Consider the following 25,734-nt stretch of genomic DNA (forward strand, 5'->3'; position numbering starts at 1 on the left):
AAAGCTTAGTGGCTGACTTTGAGCGAGACTGTCACTCCCCAACCAGTGCCTGGTAATGTTTATAGATTTGCAAAAAAAACGAGTGACAGCAGAAAGTCACTGAAAAAACACTTTGTGTATAGTTTGTTCTAGGGATAAGAAAACAGCTAATCAATTTCAAGGGCAAAGGTCAAAGGTTTCATGTAAAAAATTTCATTAATTGAGCATGTACCTTCACCAGTACATGAAGCACTTTTATGAAATATCATTGAGAAAGAACATCAAAGTTACCACTTGATGCAAAACAGTATGTAAATTTCTTCATCTGTATATGCTAACATCTACATGTAATCTACATGTAATCAACCAATGGGAATGTACGTTTTAGCTAGGCAGTTTTTCTGATGCAAACTGTCATGGACATGGGTGGAAAAATATCCAGAAAATTTAAACCCTCATATTTTTTTCCCAAGTTAATGCACTATCATCTTTATGTATCCTTAATGAGGCTGCTGATAAATACCATAAGAAATATTACCACTCTATAATTTATACAGGTGAAAGTATTAAATTAACATCTGCCATGGTCGGATTGACGAAAGCAGGGTTTCTTACATATATTTGTTGAGTGTGTTGATTTTGTGGAGCGAATAAAGTTGAATCAGTAGGGGGTGCCATAAAACTCACTACAGCTACAGTAAAATCCTTGACAGACTTATACTAGATTGAGTGGATTTCCAGTAGGAGAAATCCACCAGAATGAGTGGACATCCACTAGTGGGCTCTTGATCCCTTTACCCTCTTTTCACGTCCATCAGACTGAGTTGGCAATCTATCATCCACAATATGTGAACAGGGTCAGTGGAAAGGGAAGGTAATTTGGAAGAATTTCTTCCATATGTCTCTGTGTTTATAGTTGGGAAAGACAATATATTTCAACTTTCCAGGAGGGCTGGATTGTTAAGTGTGATATATTCTTCAATACAGTAATGTTTCTTGACATTCTTTATTAAGGTTCACTTTTACCCAAACACAGTCTTGATGGCTAGACACACATGGTAGCTAATTAAAACCCATGCATGGTCATTTCATGTGATTTATTTTTCCAGTTCAAGTCTGTGTGTAAGTGCTTCTTACATGTCTTCAAATTTGAAACAATATGATTACAAATATACGTTTTTAGATTGGCATGGATAGAAAACACTTTGACAGTTGTGTATGCAGAGAACATTCAGTTTGATCAGGGAGAAATGTCTGTTCAGAAATCAAGATTACTCTTTATAAAGGTTAAAATTTTTTCTTCTTCAAGATTATCAGTAGAGTATTTCAGTTAGTTTAGTGAAAATAATTTCATCAGTCCTAGAATCCGTTTGTCCCAGAAATGTTTCATTGATTCAGAAATGGGTATTCATTACTTTCAGTCTATGCTTCAGAGATTTCCCATTTATTAAAACATAGGTCCTAAACTTCCAGGATATATTACCTATCTATAAAAAAAAGTCTCTTGGGACCTGAACCTTTTGGATTATCTTTATACATCTTGATATGGACCTAGATTATCAAAATACATCTTTAAGATATTGGTGTTAAAAGTGTTTTCTTTGCACAGATTCTACATATGTGCACAAACTGTCAAGCTCTTGAAGAAAATTCAGTAAGTTAGTCTGATCACGGAGTGTCCACTAACAACATCCATCCGTTGATCAGCATGTGTTTTGATTGGTCAGTGTCATTCATGTTTGGAAATTAACACAATTTATTCTTCACTTCCATGATTTATTGCCTCGAGTTGTGTTTTGAAGTATACTTTTTTCAGTGATCATTGTCTTGTCAGATAGTATGTTGTATTGTTGAATGAGCATTCATTTCTTGAAAGTGTACATTTTTGAGGTATTTCAATATTGTTTTGGTATTGTTGAGTATACAGAATGTGTCCTTGTAGTATCTAACACAAACTGCTTATTAAACATTTTAAAGGCATTACCTCTTTTGTAATGCTGCTTCTCACAGAAGATGAACTATATTTGACTCTCATTAATATTACATTAAGTGATTTCTTATTTCTTAATTTTTATACATTGTACATGCTGATGCTTGAGGATACACATTTATTATGCCTGCTCCACCCTATAAGGCAGAACATATTATGTTTTGAAGTTGTTTGTCCATTCATCTGTCTCTTACCAATTTCATTTTTGCACAACAGCATGAGTTTTTATCCACAATCTGCAGCTACCAAACTTTGTTGATAGATTAAACTTGGGGGAAAGGAAAAGTCCTTTTGGATTATGGGGTTAAAAGATAAATGATCAGGAACCCTGTCTGAAGAAAAAATAATGCTTTTGTTATAACAGCTCCAGCTCTCAACCATATACCATTACCAGACTATGTGGATAGCTTGTACTGGAGATAAGGAAGAATACTATTTATTGTAGGGTCAAAAGGTCAAAGGTCAGATCACTATTACTTATGCTGATAAATCAGCCCTTCACCTAGGATTCTTTTGTCCGTCATTTCTCTTGCAGACCATATGTTTCTTGGATGATTTGTTTTGTGTAAATTATATTTTTGTGTAGCATGGTTCTTTGAAACATGCATTTATGATTCTTTTGTCAGTTTTTTCTATTGCAGTCCATGAAAAATAGATGAATTTTGCTTAAATGATATAGCATGGGCCTTTTAAACAAGTATACCATATGTACTCACTTAAAGTTTAGTCAAACTGCAAACAACAAAGATCCTGCTCTGCCATAGGATAATGTACCTGCAGGTCAGGGTCTGTGTTGGTTCTTCTATTGATTACTCCTAACAAACTGCACAGACCCAGATATGCTAGCTTATTATGTGATGGCAGATCTGGGTCAGTGCAGTTTGCAGTTAGACTTACAAGTGAGTATATATGGTATATGATTCTTGGGTCTACTGCAGACCATAAAAATAGACAAGTTTTGCTTAAATTATATTTCGGTATACACCGCTACCTTGATAACTTGCGCCCGGATAACTCGCGATCCCGCTTATAACGCGGTGTCCGTCTTGGCTCCCGATTTTTTCCAGAGAAAATGTATTTAAAATATCTTTAAAATATGCTGAACATGAAAAAATTACAATAAGAATTGATAAATTAAACCTTGATACATTGCTCGTTTTATCATCGAAAATGGTGATTAATGCCCATAAAAATATAATCCATATTTTGAACTTTGCAAGTTCTAAAGAAGAATTAATTTCAGAGATCTCAAAAACGCTTAATTACGCATATTTGGATGCCAATTTTTGATCTGGGACGCAGAAAATCACTGAGGCGGGAGTCCTCCGTATGCATGTAATAGGTGCGCGGGAAAATTCAAAGATTTGCCAGTCCTGTTTCAGCCACCTGCTTTGTGGGAAAATGTGTTGATCAGTTAACTGTGCTGATATTTACAATGACAGAATTCAGTGACTGAAAGACTCTTTGATGTACTGTTGCCATTTTATAAGAGTACTTTAAAAAAAACAAAAAAAAACATGATGCAACAGCTAGGCGGCTAGTTCAAAGGCTTTGACTAGCGGCCGAGTGAGAAAATGTACTGATATTTAGTGATTGACTTCAGAGGCAGAAAGACCCAGTTTTAAAATCCTAGCGAGACCTCTGTTTAAAGATATCATATATTATGTAAGTTTTTATGATAAATAGTTGTCAGTATACTGTAAATAAACCGTCTGGTGAAATAGCGATCAATGAAAACGTCTGGTAAATGCTAACAGGTGGCAACAGAGAATGAAATAAACACCAATTAAACGTCTTCCTGTGTGAAAGTCACGTTCCAATCCTTTAATTCCGTTTCAGTGTAAACATTATAATCACAACATATTCTGTTCATTGAAAACATGAAAAGAGTCAATCGACCGTCACATCGAAACCCGTGAGTACTTCTGTGAGAACCTAATTACATGTACATGCCGGCTTTGTTTTGATCAACAACTTGGGGAAGTGTTTGTTGCATTTAAAAAAAAATCGATTACAAGAGACCTCGGGTGCTGGATTAAGGGTCTTGGAGCTGCCTTTGACGTAAAGCAAAACAGTAACAGAGACAATGACGATGATAGTGACTTCGAATGTTTCAGTGAAACTGATGTCATTAATGCCGAGGCTGTGTGGGAGAAATTCATACAGACTCATGGTCCTGAGATGGGCGTTTCTCTTGATGATATGGAGGAGTGGATTTGTGCTGACAATGATTGCCCCACAGCCGAATACATGTCAGATGAAACTATAATTATTTCTATAGCGAAGAAATTTGCAGCAGAAGACGATTCTAACTGGAGTAACACAAGTGTTGAAAGTGATGCAGATGCAGATGTTGCACCCCCCCACCCCACTGCACAGGAAGCAATAAAATATTTTGATATTGCCATAAGGTGGCTGGAGACCCAAAATGTTGACTACGTAAAGCTTATGCAGTTGAGAAATCTGAGGGATTTTGCTTGGCGGCAGAGAAACCAAGGAGTAACACACACACAAAAAAATAACTGATTTTTTTCAGAAAGTGAATTGATATTTGTCAAGCGTGGCACAAACGGCAAGTATTAACTTGTTCTAATTTACATTGTTTTAAATTTGTAGACCAATTAAATATGTCTGTACTGGTTAACCCTTGTTTTTTTTTGTTTTCCATTTTACTTCTATCACATTCAAAAATATTTATCTATCGTTCGATCGACACTGTTTCTCGAAAAGAGTCGATCTTTTGTATATAAAAAAACGTCTAATTTGGATCAAACAATAAAACTAGAATGTACCCAATTCAACATAAAATTAGTGACGTAGTACACAATGTGTGAAGTGGTACACATGTTCAGCGAACGGAAACCACGTGGAATAATGTTTTCGATGATCGCCTCAATATACTGTAATTTATCCTGAAATTAATGTTGTCCTATGAGAAAATAATAAAGTACACCGTTATGAAGAGATATTTATTAACAGTTAATCTCAGAACGATTATAAAGTGAGTATTCAACAGTATAATCTGCCTACCCCCACCATTTTTCCGTTATGTCGTCAATCACTTTATTGGTTTTGGGCTTATTTTATAGGTCCCTCGATAACTCGCGCCTCACTAATAGTGCGGTCGATGTTTCTGGACCCCGATGTGCGCGAGTTATCGAGGGAGTGGTGTAGCATGAATCGTAGAAACATATTTATGGTTCTTTTGTATACTATTTCTATGGTAGTCCATAAAAAAAAAATAATTTTACTTTAATTATATTTTGTGTAGCATGAATCTTTTATACGATTTATTTATGGTTCCTTTGCCTGCCAGGCAAAAATTAATTTTGTGATGCACATGTCTAACTTAAATTGCTTTCTTGTCAGTAATATTATTTTTTTCTTCTTTAAATGAATGGGAACTGAACACAATACCTCAAAATAAAATTTGTACTTTATGGATTTACATTAAATGTATATGCTGGTTTACAATCAGAGTCGGACTGTGAACAACATATACCTTGGTCTATTGTCACATAATGCACAGTGGAATCTGATCACTCTGGTGGCCTGATGGTTAGAGTGTCCTACTTGGATATAGGAGGTCATGGGTTTGATCCCAGCCAAGTTATGCCAAAGACTTTTAAAAATGGCACTAACAGCTGCCTCACTAGGTGCTCAGCAGTAAGAGGTTAGTGTTAGGACTGGTCTGCCTGGTGTCAGGATAATGTGACTGGGAGGGACATAATGATACATGTCTGCGGCATGATGCATCAGTGCTAGACATCACTTTAAACTGTCACACTGCATACATTTTAGTGATATGCCTGAAAAATGTTTAAGGCTACATTAAAAACCCAAACTTGGATCATAGTCTTTGTTGCTTGTTCTACTAAATACTCCAGAGATACTGCTTAGATCCAGATCTGCCAGTGCATTATGCAATGATAGATCTGTCTCAGTAAAGTGTGCAGTTGGACTAAACTTATAAATGAGTACTGGCAGTACTCAGAATTTATTTATTTTCAGTGGTGTCATATTTGGTGTTTCAGAAAATTTTGTCCTACCAGTTTACAAATCCAACTAAATTCTAATATATGGTGCATATGGATGATGAGCCCAGCTTTCTTCATAGATTAATCCATTAATCAATTATTCCATTTTCATTGTTTTTTTCAATTCATGTCTTTTTATTTTCCACAGAATTCATGAAATCAGTATCCAACAGAGAAGTGAATTCACAATAATTTTGTTGGCATTAAAATTTATCTCTGACAGTCAAAATTGCTTTCATAAATCTTAGGTCTGGATTGCTTTAAGAGATTATTTTGCATACATAGAAAAGGGATTTTTATTGATAAGAAAATCATGCGACTCAACTAAGTGTACATTTTCATTAAAAAAAGTAATCATTTATAGCTCAAATACTGTAAAACAGGCATATTTTTGTGAGATGCAGTATATTCAGTGTATCATTACAGCAAATAGCATATTCTCTGTAATATTTTAATAGCCAGGACTTATATATGCCAAACATTTACCTAGTCTTATAGAATAATTTACCCTGTAGACAGAAATTGGTCATTTAGATATAAGTACACATAATCTGTCACTAATGTATGGATTCTTCCATGCTATTTCTTATGAACTGACTTTCGCAATATCAATCTGCATTTTTGGAATTTTATTAAGAGTTTTACCTCATGTGGCTTTAAGACATCAGATTGGTTGAGCTTGTCAACACTTCAGCAACTCTTTTATTAATTTTAATAAAACTTGATAAACAGGCCTATATCATCAATATATTGAATGTGTATTATTAAGAAGATCTACACATATTAATGGGGTGATCTTGTGTATGATTTATTGAGTTTCTTTCCATTTGAGAGATTGTATTTTTGGCCAAATTTTAATCATACTTGCTAAATGAGCAAATGTTGTCAAGATGGTGGATGATTTTTATTGTGAGTGAGATTTTTTTGTATATTTATGAGATCTTGCATCTGATTTGGAGGATTTGTTTACCACTAGAGATCAAACTTGGTGAATAGGCCTATGTCATCAAGGTCTTCTGTGAGTAAGGTTATGAGATAAATTCATGGATAGTAATGCTGTGACCTTGCATCACATCGGTTGAGCTTGTCAGCAATAGCAACTATATTTCTAAACCTATTTTGAATAAACTTGTTAAATAGTTTTATATTAGAAAGATGTTGGATGAGTGGAAGAGTTTGATTATGTGCAAATGTAATCATATTAATGAGATACAGGTAAAACCCTTTATAATTCAATTTGTTATAATGTGATTCTTCTTGTAGCATGATGGCAGCATGGCTCCGAAAACAAACAATATATGATAAAGAGGTTAGTTAAAACTGATAATATTGAAATTTCAAGGCACATTTTCTATGGGGAAGTTTTTTGAAAAAATTGTTAATGCGCTTCTGCTTATGTTGTGATATTATTCTTTGGATCCGAAGCATCACATTATGATGGGTTTTACCTGTGCATTCTATCTGATAGGCTGAGCTAGTTACCATTCTAGTGACTGAATTCTAATTGGTTTTTCTCCCTTAAGCTTATAGTATTATGGTCATAGACAAGTTCTATGATAAGTGAGACGGCATATATTAATGAGATACCGTTTCTATAAAACTTGGTAAATGGGCTTATATCATCAAGATCTTGAATGACTTTGATTATGAACTAGAGGCTGTGTACCAATATAGGATGTAATAACATTGGTAAAATCAGTGTGATATAACGTTTGTGAAACAATTGACATAAGTTTTGTACTTATGATAACCAGCTGTGTTCCTATGTAAACCAGGTGAGTTATATCAGGCCAACTTGGGGCTCTTGTTTAAAATAAGCATGACTCTACCTTTATGGAAATGAATTATACAATTACGATTTTTGGTGTCAAGTTTAATTGTTATTCTTTACTTTAAGAACATATTTGAATTTATATATTTGTTGAATACTATGGCACATGAGTTTATCCTATGGTCCTGCATCCATTGTCTGTCTGTTGTAGTCTTTCTGTCAACATTTGCTTTTTCCCCACTCCTTTGGCCATGTAAGGGTCTGATTTTGATCAAACTTTATGGGTTTATATCATCAAGATCTCTGATGAATTTTGATATGAGTGAGATCCATTCATGTTAATAAGGTGATTTTGCATCTTGATTGGCTGAGTTTGTTACCGTTCTAGAAGTCATAATTTTTATCTGATTTTCATCAAACTTCTCATGTGGGATTACATAATCAAGATCTCTTATGAATTTGACAATTGGGTTGATCATGCATCTGATAGGCAGTGCTTGTTACCATGCCAGAAGCCATATTTTTGATCAGATTTTGATCAAACTTAGAATATAGGCTTTATCAGCAAGATCTTGCATGCTGTTGCTAATAAATGAGATACATGAACCTTTATGAGGTAATTTTGTGTCAAATTGGCTCAGCTTGTTAGAATCTGAATTTCAGCTGGACTTGACTCCAGCTTGGTAAATAAGCTTATAGCATGATCTAGGGTTTTATATTAAGTTCCGTCTGCACATGTTAGTCAGATGATTTTGCATATGATTTGTAGAACTATTTACAGCTCTGAATGTTGAGACATATTTTCTCACCCAATTTTTGTAAATTCTAGTAATTGGCTCATATCGTCAGGATCTTAGTTGAGTTTGTGAACAAGAGACTGCATATCATTTATTCCTTTATCTGTGGAAAGAATTTTTCTTGGACTAATAAAACAATGGTACAATGGATGTATAAAGTTTGGAAGATAACTAACATGGGGTTATGTTCCTGCAAAACTAGATAACGACTGCTTAGTGAAATGATCAGCTGTTGCAGTTCAGTTAACCAAGTGAGTGACATCAGGCCAATTTGGCCTGTTTTTTTTGTTTTTTTAAAAAATCTACTTTTAAACTCATGACCTATAGTACAAGTCACACAGGTCATGTATGTGCATTTACTCATTTTAAATTAAATATAAATTGTTCTTTTAAAGTTTAGGACTAATATTCTTTAACAAAAGTCTATTCAGTCTTGATTATTGAATGCTCTTCATCTTAACTGCCACCAAGAAACTTCCAGACGAAAATTATTTATCACTATGGACTTTTACAATGGTGGCCATGTACTAAGCTTGGGTCAAAATAAGAGCATGTTGAGTGGAATTGTCGCAGTCGAGAGTAGTACTAATTTGTTTACGTGTAACTTTCATCATGACATCACAGCATGTGACAATCCTGTTTATACTGCATCACACCTTTAGGTTTATTTCGTCCAAAAATGTCTATGTACTTTAACTTTGATTTTGCCATATGTACCTCTTGGGGTGTCTAAATAATGACCTTCCAAAGGAATATGGATATGGACAAATCCAAATGATGTAAATGCTTGCCACTTAAAGGTATGTAGAATCAAATTCTAAAACATGATACCCCTTACTGAAATAGTCGGTGTTGAACGTGTACATGACTCGTGATGTGTACTTTATCTGAGGTTTGGAGACTTTTCTTGTAAGTCTAAAGAGAAGTAAGAAAAGCAAATTCTTGCAGTTATTGTGTTGAGTTTTTCAGTTTGCCATTTACATAATACATGTATTGTGAAACTTGCTGTAGCTAGCATGTCTGTAATCCAGCTTCCTTAATTTTTCTGGCCACTTGGATGCCAATAAGACTGCTCAAATTCCAACCCATTAACTCTTGCTGTCACTGTCAAATGGCTTCAGTGTTTGGGTTCAAATTGGTCTAGTTTTGGAAAGAAGTAGTATAACTTAATTGTCCAATAAACTGTATGGAGATCATGTTTGGGGAGGTCTGTGGAACTTTTATTCTTTTTTCATTATATTTCACTTGGATAATTCATTATCTTGATTGAAATAAATGTTTTAATGAGTTTGGATAAGGCCAACAAAAATATGAGTGTTTCCTGTTTCACTGGTTTTAAAACTAGGGTAGGTAGGTGATTTTTTTTTTAACACTATATATATTATAATGATTAGTATGTGTGTGTGTGTGTGTGTGTGTATGTGTGTGTGTGTGTATATATATATATATATATATATATATATATATATATATATATATATATATATATATATAATATATATATATTGTACTAAGTGCTTCAAGTACTGGGTTAATCCAGTTCAATTAGATGCACAAATCAGTTTGTAATTTTTTTAATTTTTGTTTTAATTTTTTTTTTACCCTGGCAGAGAAAATTGCTAGAATGGTTGGCTGACTTTAAGCACACATATTTTTGGCCTAATCAAGATTTTACTGTGCTTTTTCTTCCCATTTTTCTATGTTGCTTTGTGTCTTCCTGTATGTGATGTCAGACTCCTTTTTTTGTTCCTCTAGAAAGCGAAGGTCAATTCCCCGATCCTCTGAGTTTGATGAATATCCCCGAGCACGTTCACCCAAGTACACCTCCTTCTCCTACTCCTCTTCCTTGCATGTGCCTAATGCTAGCGCATGTGCATCAGCTATGGGTGATACTGGCTGTGGATATGTTGATGATGATGATTTTGTTAGAAGCCCATGTCATTCTGGTCAAAGGAGCCCAGTTGAATCAATCTTATCAGAAGATGAAGCCAGAGTTATGAGAAAAGCAAACAGAGTTATCATGTATGTTAATATCAGCATGGGAAATTCTCAGATACTTAAAACTTCATTGTATAGTCTAGATTTGTCAATCCAACGTGAAGTGTTTCCATTCAAATGTCAGATTAATGCAACAGTGAGAAGAACAAATTTCTTGTCTTAATTGCCTCATCTGATAGAAGACAGATATATGTATCCTTAATTCATACCTGTCTCATGACTTTCTTAGTGTGGCATAATCCAGTAAATGTTCTTATTGGATGTGTCTTCAAGCACTTGTTGTGCAATGTTAAGTACATGTAAGACTCGGAATTATTCCTGTGCAAAATTATGACACAATACATTTATCATGGTGCAAATGTATTTCAATACAATCTATGATTTAAACAAAAATATAGAATTAAACAATTTTTCTTTCATGAATAGTTGAATTCTTTTTAATTTTGGAAAGAGCAATTTTAACATAATTTCATAGTTTAGAAATGGGCATATTTAATCAATAAATTATAGTGTTTCTTGGTTGTACAGTCTTGTAAAATCCTTCTGTTTGAATGGTTACTTTGAACATCGTGAAAGTTTTAAAAAATTTATTTTATCCTTGGAAGAACCTGAATTTTTCTGTTAATTGTGGGAATACAAAATGCTACAACTAATAAATATCATTATTTCAATTTAGAATTTTTTAAATGAACATATTTCCAAAATTAATGAATAAATGCTAACTAGGTAGAGGGGCTATTTATGCCATTTTGGGTATTGTGTTGAATTACAACCAAATCTAGTATGTTGTTTACATCAGTATACTCAGATGGTTGAGGGAGGAATTTATATTTTCTTTACATAATCTTGCACTTCATTATTTTGACAATACCCTTGTTATCATGATCAGACAAAAACTACTTAATGTATATAAATTAAATCAAATAACATTGTTGTATTCATATATAAATGACATAAAATTTTCAGGCTATTATAGCATTTTTTTTTTTTTTTTTACTGAACCAACCCATTTACATATTCAGTCTTGTTCCCCTCCACAGTTGCAGAAGAATGGCCTAGCTTTGCAGATCATTGTGCTATAACCCAACCCTGAATTTAAGTCTTCTATAAAGTTAGTTCCACTCATTTGGTACAAAAAAGAAAATCCCAAGCTAGGGTTACATGGATTGGTGCTCAGCATTAAGAGGTTAGTGTTAGGACTAGTCAACCTGGTGTCAGGATAATGTGACTGGGTGGGACGTCATGTTACATGTCTGTGACATGATGCCCCAGTGCTAGACATCATTATAAACTGTCACATTCCAGACATCGTGTGCGCACACACACACTTGGATTGACAAAACTAGGGTGTATATCCTTTGTATGTTTAACATGTTCTGATGTTGTTTAAAATTCACCTCATTTGTTAAATATTTGAATGTTGTTATTTTGATTGCATTTGTATTTATGATGTAAAAAAGCCCATTTAATAGTCTGCTGCCATGGCATGCTACTTATATGTAATGATTTTCTGTCGTAATGCTGTGATTATCTTTGATGCTGATTTTTTTATATATACCAATTTAGTTATAAGTTGGGTCAAACTGCAAACAACCCAGATTTGCTGTTCATGCTGTGCCAGCAGATCATGGTCAGTTTTGTTTATTCTTCTGATTATTCATAACAAACTTCATAGACCCAGCTCTGCAGGCATATTTTGTGACAGCAGATATGGGTCTGTGCAGTTTGCAGTTGGATCCACCTTGTATGCAAGTAAAAATGGTATTATTTTTCTTTGCACAAATGACTTCATATTTAATAAAGATTTTTATTTTAAAGCACAACCTTTATATCATAAACACTGTTTCAAGTATTGGAAACAGAGACTGGCTTGCTACTGGTTATTGTGAATTTTTAAAAGCTAAATCATGAGTCACTAAATATGTGTTATAGAAAAGCTTTCTTTTTCACCAGGAAGAAATCTTGGTTTAAATCATATCTGTAGAGTTTTTACTTGGTTTTGTGTCCTTATAAAGTTAGGCAATATATAGTCAAAGAGATTTAACTGCTTTGACTTATTGGATATTAAGTCATTGTATCAGTTTTTATTATGTGTTCATTTCATTCTCTGTTAACTTTACATTGTTAGGGAGCCTTTAGTTTCCGAGTGGTCTAAAACGCTCTCTGTTACAGATCACTGCCATCTCACCTCTGTCTGCGTAGGTTCGAGTCTCGGATTCAGCCACTGTGGGTATGTGAGAAAGCTTGCCAGTAGCTTCTCGAGGGTCGGTGGTTCTTTCTGGGGATTTCCTGGGTTCTTCCTCCACCATTAATACTGGCCACCATGTATAGCCTATTGTGCTGAAAAATGGCATTAAACCCTACAACAACTACAACAACAACATTGTCAGAATCATTCAGTATTTTACGATATTGCACACCTTCATATTGCACTCATGTGCAGGACACATATGCCCAAAAGTGTATTAGGAACTACTTTGTGAACTACTTCGTAAACAAATCATATAAACTCATGTAGCAGACACATTACATTTTGGTTGATTAAATTTGTTTCTGAATGAACTAAAGCAGATGTTTCGTGGACTGCCACATACCAGCTGCTTTGCTACATTCTGCGTTAACCTTTTTGATACATTGTTTTCGATTTTGGCGATAGACACCAGATTTCTTAAAATTGGTGGGTACCTACAAATGACATGCAGTTACAAGGCATAAGCTGTCTCCTTTAGCTGGAAATACGAATATCAAAATATATACAGTTTTAGATCCTGAATTTCCTCAGAATGTACTTTCTTAGTTCTGCAAATCCGAATTACGTGAGCCATATCATGGGTTCTCAAGCTTGATTACACATTTCGAAATTGTACTGTAATTTCGACTCTATTCCAAGTGCAGTTACATCCTCTTTACTGCACTCAAAATGAAATAAACTTTATATTCCACAGCAACTTTTTGATAATTTTAATTGAATGACTTCATATTTTTCCAACATAATGATTTCAAACATTCAGTGGCAGAACAGAAACACTTGCAGATGTCAACATGCTGCTTCATCACCGCTGAAATCCAATGTACTTCATGTAGAATTGGCACATAAATCCAGTCCATAATCACGAAATTTGGAAGAAACGACAAAAATACTAAAATCTATTCATTCCAGATCAAATGGAAAAGTTGTTGCAGTGCACATTCATTCACAATATGACTCCAAATTTCAATGTTATGTAGACCAAAATGCCATTTTCTTTCGAAAGTTATGTCTAGCGTGCGACTAAGTTCGTATTTATCTGGGCAGAGTTAAGTGTGCATTAATAATTTTGTTGTTGTGTAATGATGAATCTGCACTTGTGTATTTAGTTTGGAATATGGCATACATTCAGTTAATTTGTTTCGTGTAGTGTATTTTTGTTTACATAATTAAGCCTTAGGTAGAATAAGAAAATGAGCATATAATAAAAAGGTTACTGCATTTGTATGGGAAAATATGAACTCATTTTGTCAGATGGATATACTGCACTCCCATCCAAAAAACTTATTTATATTTTCCCATACAAATGCAGTAACCTATAATTATAATACATGATTGATCATATGGTTTAGGAATAATCAATCTGCTGTTTGCACTTTAGTTCCATGGATTTGAATTTTACTTTGAGGTTTGAAATTACATGATATCTGTTCTCAAATTTTGATGTTCACATGCAGTAGGCAGCGACTCTACTGGTACAAGTGTAATTTTTGTCCTAGAATAGTTGGGCCCCCCAAATGTAACTTGATCATTGATTAATATTTGTAACCAAGTTTGAGAAATTGTATATTATAGATATATACATAAAAGTGATACTTGCTACAGTGGCACAGCCACTGTCACGGATGCTCCCTTCACAATGTTATGTGTGCTTTTGCAGAAAATCACATTAATGGTACATTATATTAACTGGTTGCTAGCCAGGAAACAGAAGAAATATTTTATATGAACTTGTAGTTTCTATCTTCATAAGAGAAGCTGTTCGTTATAACTGAATCCACTATTCTTCATTGACTGGACATTATTTTAAAGCTGGGTACGTGGGAAAGCCTGCCAGTAGCTTCTCGTGGGTCAGTGGTTCTTTCTGGTGTTTTCCTGGGTTCTTCCTCCACCATTAATACTGGCCGCCATGTATAGCCTATCGTGTGCTGAAAAATGGCGTTAAACCCCACAACAAACAAACAAACAAACAAACATCATTATCAAACATTTTTAGCTGGTTCATACAGTACTCCCTCATTAGAACACTGTCATTGTCACCATAGAGTATATTGCCTTTTTTTAAAAAACTGCTACACATTGAAATGGGATCCACAATCATACCTGCCTTACAACAGGAATGGTGTTATAATGAAGGGCCTTGATAGCAAGGGAGTGCTGTATGTTATAAAATTGTTCCTACTACTGTAAATACTGAACTAGGTATCATGAGGTCAGTATCAATGAGATAGGAGAAATAATAAATGTTAACTTTTATGGAGTTACCCATTGAAATGAACATAAACACGTTTAAAAGTTGCTTTTTTTGGTTCATTTACCACCCATGTTGCTGATGGATTATATAAGACGTGTCTTCTGAAAATTTCTTTGGAAAATCAGTCAATAAAGGAATTGACCAGAACTATTTTTATTTACCCTCACATTTATTTCTTCCACTGCTGTAGTTGTAGTACAAAGTGTGCATATGATAAATGCTTGTAACATATGTACATTGCATCAGAAATGCATTTTCTTGAAAAGCACAATTCGATTTATCTTGACTTTTTTTAATGCAGGAAAAACAAGTCTTTCAAATCAAGGATCAGGCCAAATACAGTAAGTATGAGTTTTAGATAATAGATGATATCCACTTAAGATATAATTTTGTATACTAAGTTAACTGGAATATTTGCAAATCAAAGCATAATTTTCAGGGTTAGTAGTGATGTGTTTCCCATTGGGTGATGCAGAAAATTCAGAGAATTTAATTTAAAAGCAGAAAATTTACAATATGTAGAGATAGATTGTAAAATCTTAAAGAATTATGGCAATGATTAGAAAAGTTATCACTCAGTGTAATTTTTCCTTTAAATTAGGGAATCTGTAAGTTCACTATTTTTGTGAAGTATTAATTCTTATGGTTTCTTTAGCTGCTGCAACCCAAAGTTTGAAGATTTTATGAAGAGTGATTCTTCTTTGGCAACAGTAGGACCTCTTTCTTAATCCACAAAACTAGGAACTGACTAAATACTGTTGATATGCACTTGTAAGTCAACCCCAAACTGCAGAGACTGCACAGACCCAAATCTACCATTGCATAATGTTTTGTCCGATCTGGGTATGTAAAGTTTGTTAGGAGCATAACAAATAACATGGATCTTGATCTGCTGGTACATTATGTGCTAACAGATCAGAGTCTGTGTTGTTTGCAGTTGGACAGGACTTATAAGCAGGTATATATGCTAAATAAATTCACAGAATGTCAAATTACTTTGTGCTTAATTGTTTTGGATTGAAAAAGGGAATGACTGGTTATGAATGACAAATTTATATTTTCATTGTAGATGTTCAATGACATCAAGACACTGAAGGCTATAGCAAGCAGGTCTATGTTTGGTGGTAGTACTAAGATGTCCAATAAGAAGCAGCCTCCCAGTGTTAGTGCCCAATTCCAGGTCAGTAATTAGTGTATAAACTCATTTATTAAATGAATCCAACTGCAAACTGCACAGACCCAGATCTGCTGCTGCATAATACAGTTGGTTAGGAATAATCAGTAGAACAAACAACACAGACACTGATCTGCAGGTGCATTATACAGTGGCAGATCAGGATCTCTGTTGTTTTTAGTTTGACTTGTCTTATAAGCGAGTGTATATGGTGACATGTCAACATGATGTATAATGAAACCCCACTATAACATGCTTTGTTATAGTACAGATTTGGATAAGATAGTATTGTGCCGTGGCTTCCAGAATTTCACCTATTTCCTGAAGTACGACAAATCTTTATTGCCAAATAAACAAGAGTTTTGATTAAATAATTTAGCAAGATGTATTATTGAATAAAAAGAATCTTCTTGCGTGTTTTGATAGTGTTAGCACTAACAAATTACTAATTGTTAATTTTATTATCATTGAACATGACGTATCTGGTGGCATGTCAGGTACCGTGGATTTAAATGTGTTAGTAATGTAATACGCATTTGGTAGGTGGAATAACCTTAGAAAGCTGTTAAAGCATATTTCCATTTTATGTTTATTCATGGCAGGACTGATTTAACATAGGACAAGCTTAATTTTACTTTTAAGAAGTTCAGACTTTCTAGGTACTTGCCCATCATTAAGTCGAGAAAAAAAACTAGTTTCCTATGTACTTGCCTGTTGGCAAGTCAGAAGAAAAAAAAAAGATCTTATTAGTGATGAAAAATGGGATAAAGTTTATAAATGTACGTGTACTAAATCATATTGAAGAATTAATGTTAACCAAATCATATTCAGTATTATTGATTGGTGAGAATGATGTCTACATCTGTGTACTGTATATACTTGCTTATAAGTCAAGTCAAACTGCAAACAACAAAGATGTGTGCCTGCAGATCAGGGTTATATTGTTTATTCTAAAGATTACACCTAAAAAAAACTGCACAGACCCAGATCTGCCACTGCATCATGTGATGGTAGATCTGGATGTGTGCAGTTTGCAGTTAGACTGATCATTTATACAGTATTTCATGTCAACCAACTCCTGCACCTTTGAAGATAGAGATTTAAAACCTTTGGCTCATGTTTATGGGTTGTCTTTAAATGGACACAGTGGTATTTGAATTATGAGCCATCCCCTGGAGATGGAGGGTGTGAGCTATGGACATAGCCAGAGAAAAATACTGCTTTGCTGCAGACAAGCAGTTCTTAAATATGCATAATAATTTTTTCATTTCCATCTTATTTTGCTAATGATACTTTCCTGATCCACTTTTTTACACTGAGTTAATTTTGTTTTTATTCAAACATGCAGAGAGGGGGATAGAAGACAGGTTGTTCTGAGTAAGCATGTATTTATAATCTGCATATTTTGTGTTTAATACATTTTGCCATAATTACCATAGCTTGAGACAGGAAAGCAATAACATAATTATCTCTATCCTAAATCACTGGAATTTAAAAAACCTTTACTAGGAGAATTTGTTCCAAATTTTTTCAAATGAATAAATTATCTCCCCTCTTTTTGACTGATTTTTTTCCCTCTGCTTTTGTATAAATTATTTTAAAGATACAATAAATCAAATTAAAGATTGATATGAAATGTGGGTCTGATTCTTATCTATCCAGACATCTCTGTAACTCAAGCTATCAATACCATGCTTGAAAATGGTCACTAAAAAGTAATTATTTTAAGTCAGAGCTCACTTTATGAAATTTATTGCTTGATTTTCATGTTTATGATAGCAAATATTCTGCTGGTCATGTTTATGTATTTCTAATTGTTTGATAACCATTTTTATTGATGTAAGTGGCCTTGCCAAAGTTCAGTGCTCAAGCAATGCCATAATAATTTATTTTCTTTTCAAAAATGATGAAATAGAATCACAAGTTGACTGAAATACTGTTGATGGGTAATACTTCTGATATTATGGTTAAAAATTTGTATCGTGCCATATATGATTTTATTTGTTAGAAAAAATGCCAGACAGTAACAGTTTATGTTGAATCAAAACATTTCTATTTTAGTGGTCACTTGCAAGACTTATGAACAACCTGAACCAGGCTAATCCTTTCTTCATTAGATGCATCAAGTCAAACGCTGACAAGGTATAGTTGGTCAGAACCATTACTAACTGATACAACTGTTTACTTTAAATCCAATGATTGTATGATAATAAATATTTTCTTGAATTTAGCAAAGGAAGATATCTGAAATATTTTCTTATGAAAGACAATGATTATTGGAATTCATTATAAATTCATGAAATGATATGTAAAGGATGCCTCATTTACTTTATGAAAACTGAATGCAGGAGATGATCCTTTCTTTACCCAACTAGCCCAGTCAAGTAAAAATCATTGTTGGGCAAGCAAATTGTCATATAACAAGCCCAAGCCCAATCTTTACCTAGAAAATTTGTTTTAATTGTTTTTCAACCCTTTTCTCAGCAGTATTCCTGCTGGACTGTTATAATGTTTCTTGTGTATCATAAAGAGCATTATGTCTCTTTCTGTAAAATTAGGATAGAACAGAAAAGGAAGTTATGTGCGATGAACTCAGTACCTATTCTTCTTCTGTCCGTACTGCTCCTGTAACTTGAGAGCTAAATTGGTTTATTAAAGCATGGATTTTAAATGTCATAAAAACAAGAAAATGAAATTTGTATTTGATTGTTCTAAATGATTTTGTATCTTTTACATTTTCAGTTTCATATTTTTAAAACAAATGTCGTTTATTATGAAAGATAATTATCTAGGATTAATAACACAGAAGTAGATAGGCAGATAGATGGATACAGCCCTCCCATATTATAATGCATTTCATTATAATGCAGTACTGTTTTGGATTCCATGACCAAATTAAACCATTCTATTATAGCTAGTTTGTTGGAAATGCAGAAAATTATGCTTTTCATACTTTTTAAATTCCTATATTTTGACATGTGAAAAAATCATGTGAAAATACAAGATTCATGCCATGTGACAGTCATGTATGCAAATAGAAATGGTATTTTCAGCAAGAAAAATAAGCACTTTCAGAGCAGTAATTGGAAACTGCATTATATTTCAAGGATTGAGCTTATTTTTTCCAAAGATATTTGACTCACCACAGTTTGCTTCTTTATAAAGTTATGTCCCTTTTACTAGCTTAATTTTAAAAAGTTACTGTTGCATCACACAATTAAACTTCCTTTTGTGGTCAGATAGATTATGATAGTAATCAGTTGCAGTAGATTTGTTTATTCAAATTGTTCTCAAAAAAAAAGTGACTGAAATTTTTACGATCAGTCAGACATGCAATTAAACTGAAGGTGAACTTAATTAATTTGTTTGTGGGGGTGGGGGTGGAATGCAGAAGAGTAAGTTTAATCTTCAAAGTTTAAGTTCAGAATCATGTTTTGTGTTCAGTAAAAAGGCAGTTTTCTTTTCCTACGTTAATACTGGATATACTGCATCTTGTGGTATGGAAAAACATATTTTAACTTGATTTTTTTGCGACTCATTAACATATATTACCTTTCTATACCACAATGAAATATATCTGGTATTAACATAGGAAAAGAAAATATCATATATATATATATATATATATATATATATATATATATATATATATATATATATATATATATATATATATATTTTAATTGGTGACAATATGGGTTGAAAGAAAAGAACATGAAGCTTAGTATTATATCTTCATTTTCTTTTTAAAATATTATTATTCAATTAAATTCAATACTTCCCCCACTAACTTGGTTTTCTGTACATATGGTTTTATGCTATACTATGGTTTGGTGCATAAAGCTGTTCTGTTTTTACCATTGTTCAGTAAAGGACATGGTTGGTAGTTTTGGACCCCCGTCACTGCATTATAACAAGAGATAGGTGTAGATAAAGTGAAACTGATCACCAACTCGTGAGATTCAGAGTCATGTTTAGAATTTTCTTATTTTAACTAACATACTAATTGTGATGTTAAGAATAATCAAAATATGTTAATAATGGTTGTTGAGATGTTGTACATTAATATTCTCTCCTGTTTAAGCTTCCCTGCACTTTCGATGAAGTTCTGGTTCTCAGACAGTTGAGGTACACAGGCATGCTTGCCACAGTAAGGATTAGACAATCTGGTTACAACTACAGGCTTACATTTGAGGTAAGAATTGTTCAAAACTGAAGTGTTAACCACTGGAGAACATATCATTTAACATATTTTTTTCTCTGTTCTATAGTAAGTTTACCTGAATAAATGCACAAGAAAGCATTTGTAATACCCATTATGTCTTGGTTGCTGGCATCGTGGCACCATTGTTACTATTAGTAAATGTACACCTTTTACGTTTTAATATTTGTTTATCAAAGAATATTGCTGATACAGCCATAAATCATCTGGAATTGCACTACACCACACCATTTCACATTTAGTCAGTAGTGGAAACTTCTCAAGATCATTTTTGTGACAGGGTTATTTTTACAGGTATGAAACAAAGACTTTTTCAGAAGTCCTGAGGAGTGCTAAAGCACCATGCCAAATGTAGATCATTGCAATCTATGTTTTAAAATCTTCACAAACAGAGGTAGTATTTGGAGAAACTGAAAAGCCAAAGACTTTGGTTTTAGGGGATATTTAATTGGGCAAGTTCATCATTCTGTCCCAATTTAATTGGTGCGCAATAATTTTCTAAATTATCATTATATTTCAGCAAGATATAGTATAATGCTAGATATTGATGTGGCTTTGAGTTCACTTTTCAGCATTCAGCATCTCCATTTAGCAGACTTGTAGTTCCTGACTGTCAAGACACTCACTTTTCTTTCCATGCAATAATTTCTTTAATTATTATTCAGTTAAATTCAGAATTGGTATATAGTCCAATATAAGGCCTCAGTTAGTTTCATTGTACATCATAATCATTTAGCAGAGTTACAGCCCATGATTGACAGATCCACCCACTTTGATTCCACAAAAAACCTCATTTTTAAAACTGGACTTGAACCAAATTTAGTAGACAGCAAAATTGGATTTAAATCAGATTTGGTATGCAACTCGATTTTGATCAGATACAACAAGCTGAGGTTGAGTGTCAGTATTAAACTTCATAGGACCTTGATCAGTGACAATTATCTGCATACTTTGTTTTTGTTTAATAGAGTTATAACATCTGGCTATCAAACACATTCGCTTTTATTTTTGTGCAGTAACTAAATTAATTAGTAGCATGATGTCCCACCCAGTCATATTATCCTGATACCAAGCCAACCAGGCCTAACACTATCCTCTTAATGCTGAGAACCTGGCAAGGCGGGTGTTAGTACCATTGTTATAAGTCTTTGGTATGATTCAGCCATAGTTTGAACTCATGACCTCTGAGGCAGATGCTCTAACCACTAGGTCACCAGAATGTTCTTTATTCTCAGTGTCGCTTACAGCATGCAACATCATATTTTAGTGGAGTTGTATCATCACACTAACTTACTTTACTTTCTGCACAATAGCTCACTTGCTGTGAAATTTGATGTTGATTACATCTTGATTTAGTTTTTGATTCTTCAGCATTTGATATGTATTATTATTTAGCAGAGCTGTGGCCATGGATTGTTGGATCCACCCATTTTTTTCCACACAAAAATACTCCTAATAATTATGGCTGGGTCTGAAGAATTTTTTTTACAGCTCTTCCACTTTTTTTTTTTACCTAATTCATTATTAGATTATTCCATATATAGTGTAGTAACACTAATGAATCCCTGACCAAAAATGATAAAAATTAGATTTATTTTTTATTGAATTATCAAGATCCATTAACTGAATGATTACATAAAAAAAGATCTAACTTGAATTGATCTTTCAAATGTGTGACAGTGTAGGTTGAACACAAACAAAATGAAGATTTTGTATGATATCTATTTTCTTTTTAAAACATTATTATATCACAAAATTAAAAACCCATGTCTTGAAGCATGCATAGATATTTAGTTTACAGAAACTAAATCATTACTATATGTTTGGCTAGCATTTTGTTTATTTCGCTCCTCCAGTATTAATCTGACACAATATATTGATTGAATTTCAGTCATTATACTGGGGGCCCCAAGTGGCTGAGTGGTCTAAAACGCTCACCATTACAGATCACTGCCATCTCACCTCTGTCTGCATGGGTTCAAGTCTTGGGTTCTGTTTATGTGGGTTTGTGAGAAAGCATGCCAGTAGCTTCTCATGAGTCAGTGGTTCTTTCTTTGGTTTTCCCAGATTCTTTCCTCCACCATTTATACTGGCCGTCATGTATAGCCTATCTTGTGCAGAAAAATGGCATTCAACTGTACAACAACTACAACATCCGTCATTCTCGTTACACAATCATTTGGTATATGATGCAGTCAGCAGTTATTGACCAAAACCATCATGTTATAAGGAGAGCTGTGTCCAGTTCTGTGTTGATGTAACTTGAGCAGAATTTGATTATGTGTATCAGATTTCATTATCATCATTTAATGGCATTATGGCCATTAAATACTGCACCAGCATTTTCTGTGCAGCTTTATGGTGAGACCACAGCTGGGTTCCATTGTCCAAGTTATACATCATCAGTAGTGTCCTCATTTTTCCTTCAAATACGTTTCCCAATTACATTACGTTAGGAATATTAGCCTGCTACCTCGTGAATCCAGCCCTACTAAAAGACAAAAATCGTCTTATTGGCTATTTTTAGATAGACAAACAGCAGTAACTCTTGCCCATTACCTCCCAGTGATACCACCAGAGTTTGTCAGTTTTTAGCTTTGCTGTGTCCTGAGACACACACAGTGCAATTGCCACCGACAATCCAGCTCTTTTTTGGTGTTCTCATGGAACCATCCAACTTTCATCCAACTTCCAACTACATACTGTATATGACTTCCACTGAAAAGTGGGAGACATTAATTCCTGGCATTGACTTTTTTGTTCTGTTTGTGTCATCTCTTGGAGCATGGTATCTCCATAGAAAATCATGTGATCTTAGCATATATGTTCCATTGGTTGAAATACTATTCTGACATGTCAAAAAACTCATCACATTCATTACTGGACAATCTTAATTTAGGTGAGAATTCTTGGAAATACATTTCATTCAGAGTTTATTTCCTCCTGTTGTTAAAATTAGTTAGGATGCTGTGGAGGGTTTCTCCTCCACTGACAGACTTTTCAAATTGACCAGCAATTATTTATGAGATTGGCTATTGACTCTATATTCCTTTGAAAAGTTCTTTTTGTTTTTTTACTCATGTATTTAAAGTGTTTAATTCTCTTTATGTATTTATGATTGATGAATTTTATTATCTCCATCTCAAGGAATTCACACACATGTACAAGATCTTGCTTCCCAAAGGCCTAGCAAGTACAAAGGAGGAAGTCTGTTCTTTTCTGGAGCGGATGGACCTGAATACTGAAAATTATCAGATAGGCATTACAAAGGTGAAGATGAACTGCATGTATAACCCTCTTCCCTATCTTCTCTATTTTCTCATATGCTTGCAGTCATTGTCAATCATCAGCATCTGATCAAAGTTGACCATATCATACTTCTCAGATTAATTGAAATTCTGGATATAACCAATAATACTAGGTGTGGGATATGGAATATACTGTGTTTATCCATTTTCAATTAAATTATATTCTAACACATTTTTTTTTACCTGGTGCATAGAGTCTGTTAAAGATGTACTCCAGGAAGCGTGGAAACTGCATTTGTTCATATAATGCGTGATTAAGTTTTTCCATAAAACATAATATAGTTTTACCACTTTAAAAGTGGGCAGAATTTTGTTTTGTAACATGATTTTAATCAAATAAGCATTTACTTCACTAAGAGTCTGTAACCACCTTATTTTCTTCAATGCAGGTTTTCTTACGTGAGAATGAGAAGATGCTTTTAGATGAAGCTCTCCACTGTGTCATCTTGAAACGGGTTATTACCATTCAGCGTTGGATAAAAAGTAAACTTGAACGTAAACATTTCCTGCAACTGCGAGAATCAGCAATTACAGTACAGGTAGAGCTTCCTTTAATGAAATTAAGAACGAATCATGTGATCATATATAACTTTTGTCTGTTAATCTGTAAATGCTTTAGTTCCTGGCCTAACGAAGAAAAAAATTGTGGTCATACATGTTGTTAGAGTAAGAAAGATTGTGGTGTTTTCACGGTAATGAGGTTCTCAGTCCATGTGCATCAAATAGGACATATGCATAATCCTTTTTTGTTAGAACAGTGTTTATTCTTTAAGTAACAAAGGATTAAATTAAGGTCAGTGATGTTTGTCTATTTTTGCAGTACATTGTTTACAGCAGTGTTGTTTAGAACAATCTGCACTATACCGATGGACCCTCCTAAGCAGTTATGTTTGCAAAGAATTGGATCAAAGTCAGTGATGTTTATATACTTTTGCCATGCAGTTGTTCATAACAGAGTCAAAACCCATTATTTGCCAAAACATTGTGGTTGCTCAAGGCAGTGTGTTTATATAATCAATTCGTACATAACAGTTATGGTTGTAAATGACAGGTGGTCACTCAAAGAAGAGGTCGCTCAAGGCAGGTTTTAACTGTATTTGGATTGTTTAGATTTTGGCACTTTAGCATTGGTAGGTAATGTACATTTAGATAAACTTTAAATACTGAAACTAGACCAACACTGGAGCTGATTAGTAATAACTAATCCAACCAATTATCTATTTACCTCATTAATCATTTCCATTTTACTTCTGATCATGCATTTTACAATCCATCTCAATCAGCTTTAAAGACTGAACCTATCCAACCCTACTAAAAGAATCCAAATAATGTTAATTGTTTATGCTGCTTCAGGTCTTTAGTAAAACAGGCATAATCCATTCAAAATTCAAAGATTACTTTAAAGTTATTTTCAGTCATATTTGCAAATAAAGTTGAAATGTTTGGATAAACTAGTTCACAGTCACATAATCATAGGAAGTCTTTACCATAAATATACTACATTGGAAACAAGGTGTGAAGAAAAAACAAATAGAAAAATTTCTTTTCCTGAAATTTTTAAATAATACTTAGGAGTATGTGGGAGATGTCACTGAGTGTTGGAAAGAAAGGCAGACACCCTCATCTTTTGAGGCCTGGCCAGGAAGTTCATGTGTATTCTGTTATTCAATCTCCTTCTAATCAGATGTTTAAATTTGCTGAAATGGAGCTGCTTAGTGGCTAGCATGCTGGACTCACAACCAAAAGGGTGCAAGTTTAAATCCTACCATCAGGTTAGTCTGGGTCAGCTACTGTGGTGTGTTTTGAGCAAGGCACTTTATTCCAGTTGTCCTGGCACTAAATATTGTACTTGTGTTGCTGTGCCTTATAATACCAAACCGAAACTTCACTGAACTTGGTACATTATTTTTTACTCACTTCTGCAAAAGGGATTTCATTTTTGGCTACCTCCCCTTG

The 25,734-nt window shown here is 33.9% G+C and overlaps 1 protein-coding gene across 1 annotated transcript in view; it reads left to right on the forward strand.

Annotated features, from left to right (window-relative positions):
• The window catches only part of LOC149801912 (unconventional myosin-IXb-like), a 333,412-nt gene that overhangs the window by 148,379 nt on the left and 159,299 nt on the right, over nt 1-25,734 (forward strand). Inside the window, exons 18-24 of the mRNA XM_089956299.1 lie at nt 10,330-10,596; nt 15,376-15,415; nt 16,144-16,254; nt 18,310-18,390; nt 20,333-20,443; nt 23,618-23,740; nt 24,168-24,317. Coding sequence (XP_089812425.1) covers nt 10,330-10,596; nt 15,376-15,415; nt 16,144-16,254; nt 18,310-18,390; nt 20,333-20,443; nt 23,618-23,740; nt 24,168-24,317 — 883 coding nt within the window. The remainder of the gene's footprint in view (nt 1-10,329; nt 10,597-15,375; nt 15,416-16,143; nt 16,255-18,309; nt 18,391-20,332; nt 20,444-23,617; nt 23,741-24,167; nt 24,318-25,734) is intronic.

The sequence above is a fragment of the Sinohyriopsis cumingii genome, chromosome 4, assembly GCF_028554795.1.
Source record: "Sinohyriopsis cumingii isolate HCF-2022 chromosome 4, ASM2855479v2, whole genome shotgun sequence".
NCBI classification, from domain to species: domain Eukaryota; kingdom Metazoa; phylum Mollusca; class Bivalvia; order Unionida; family Unionidae; genus Sinohyriopsis; species Sinohyriopsis cumingii.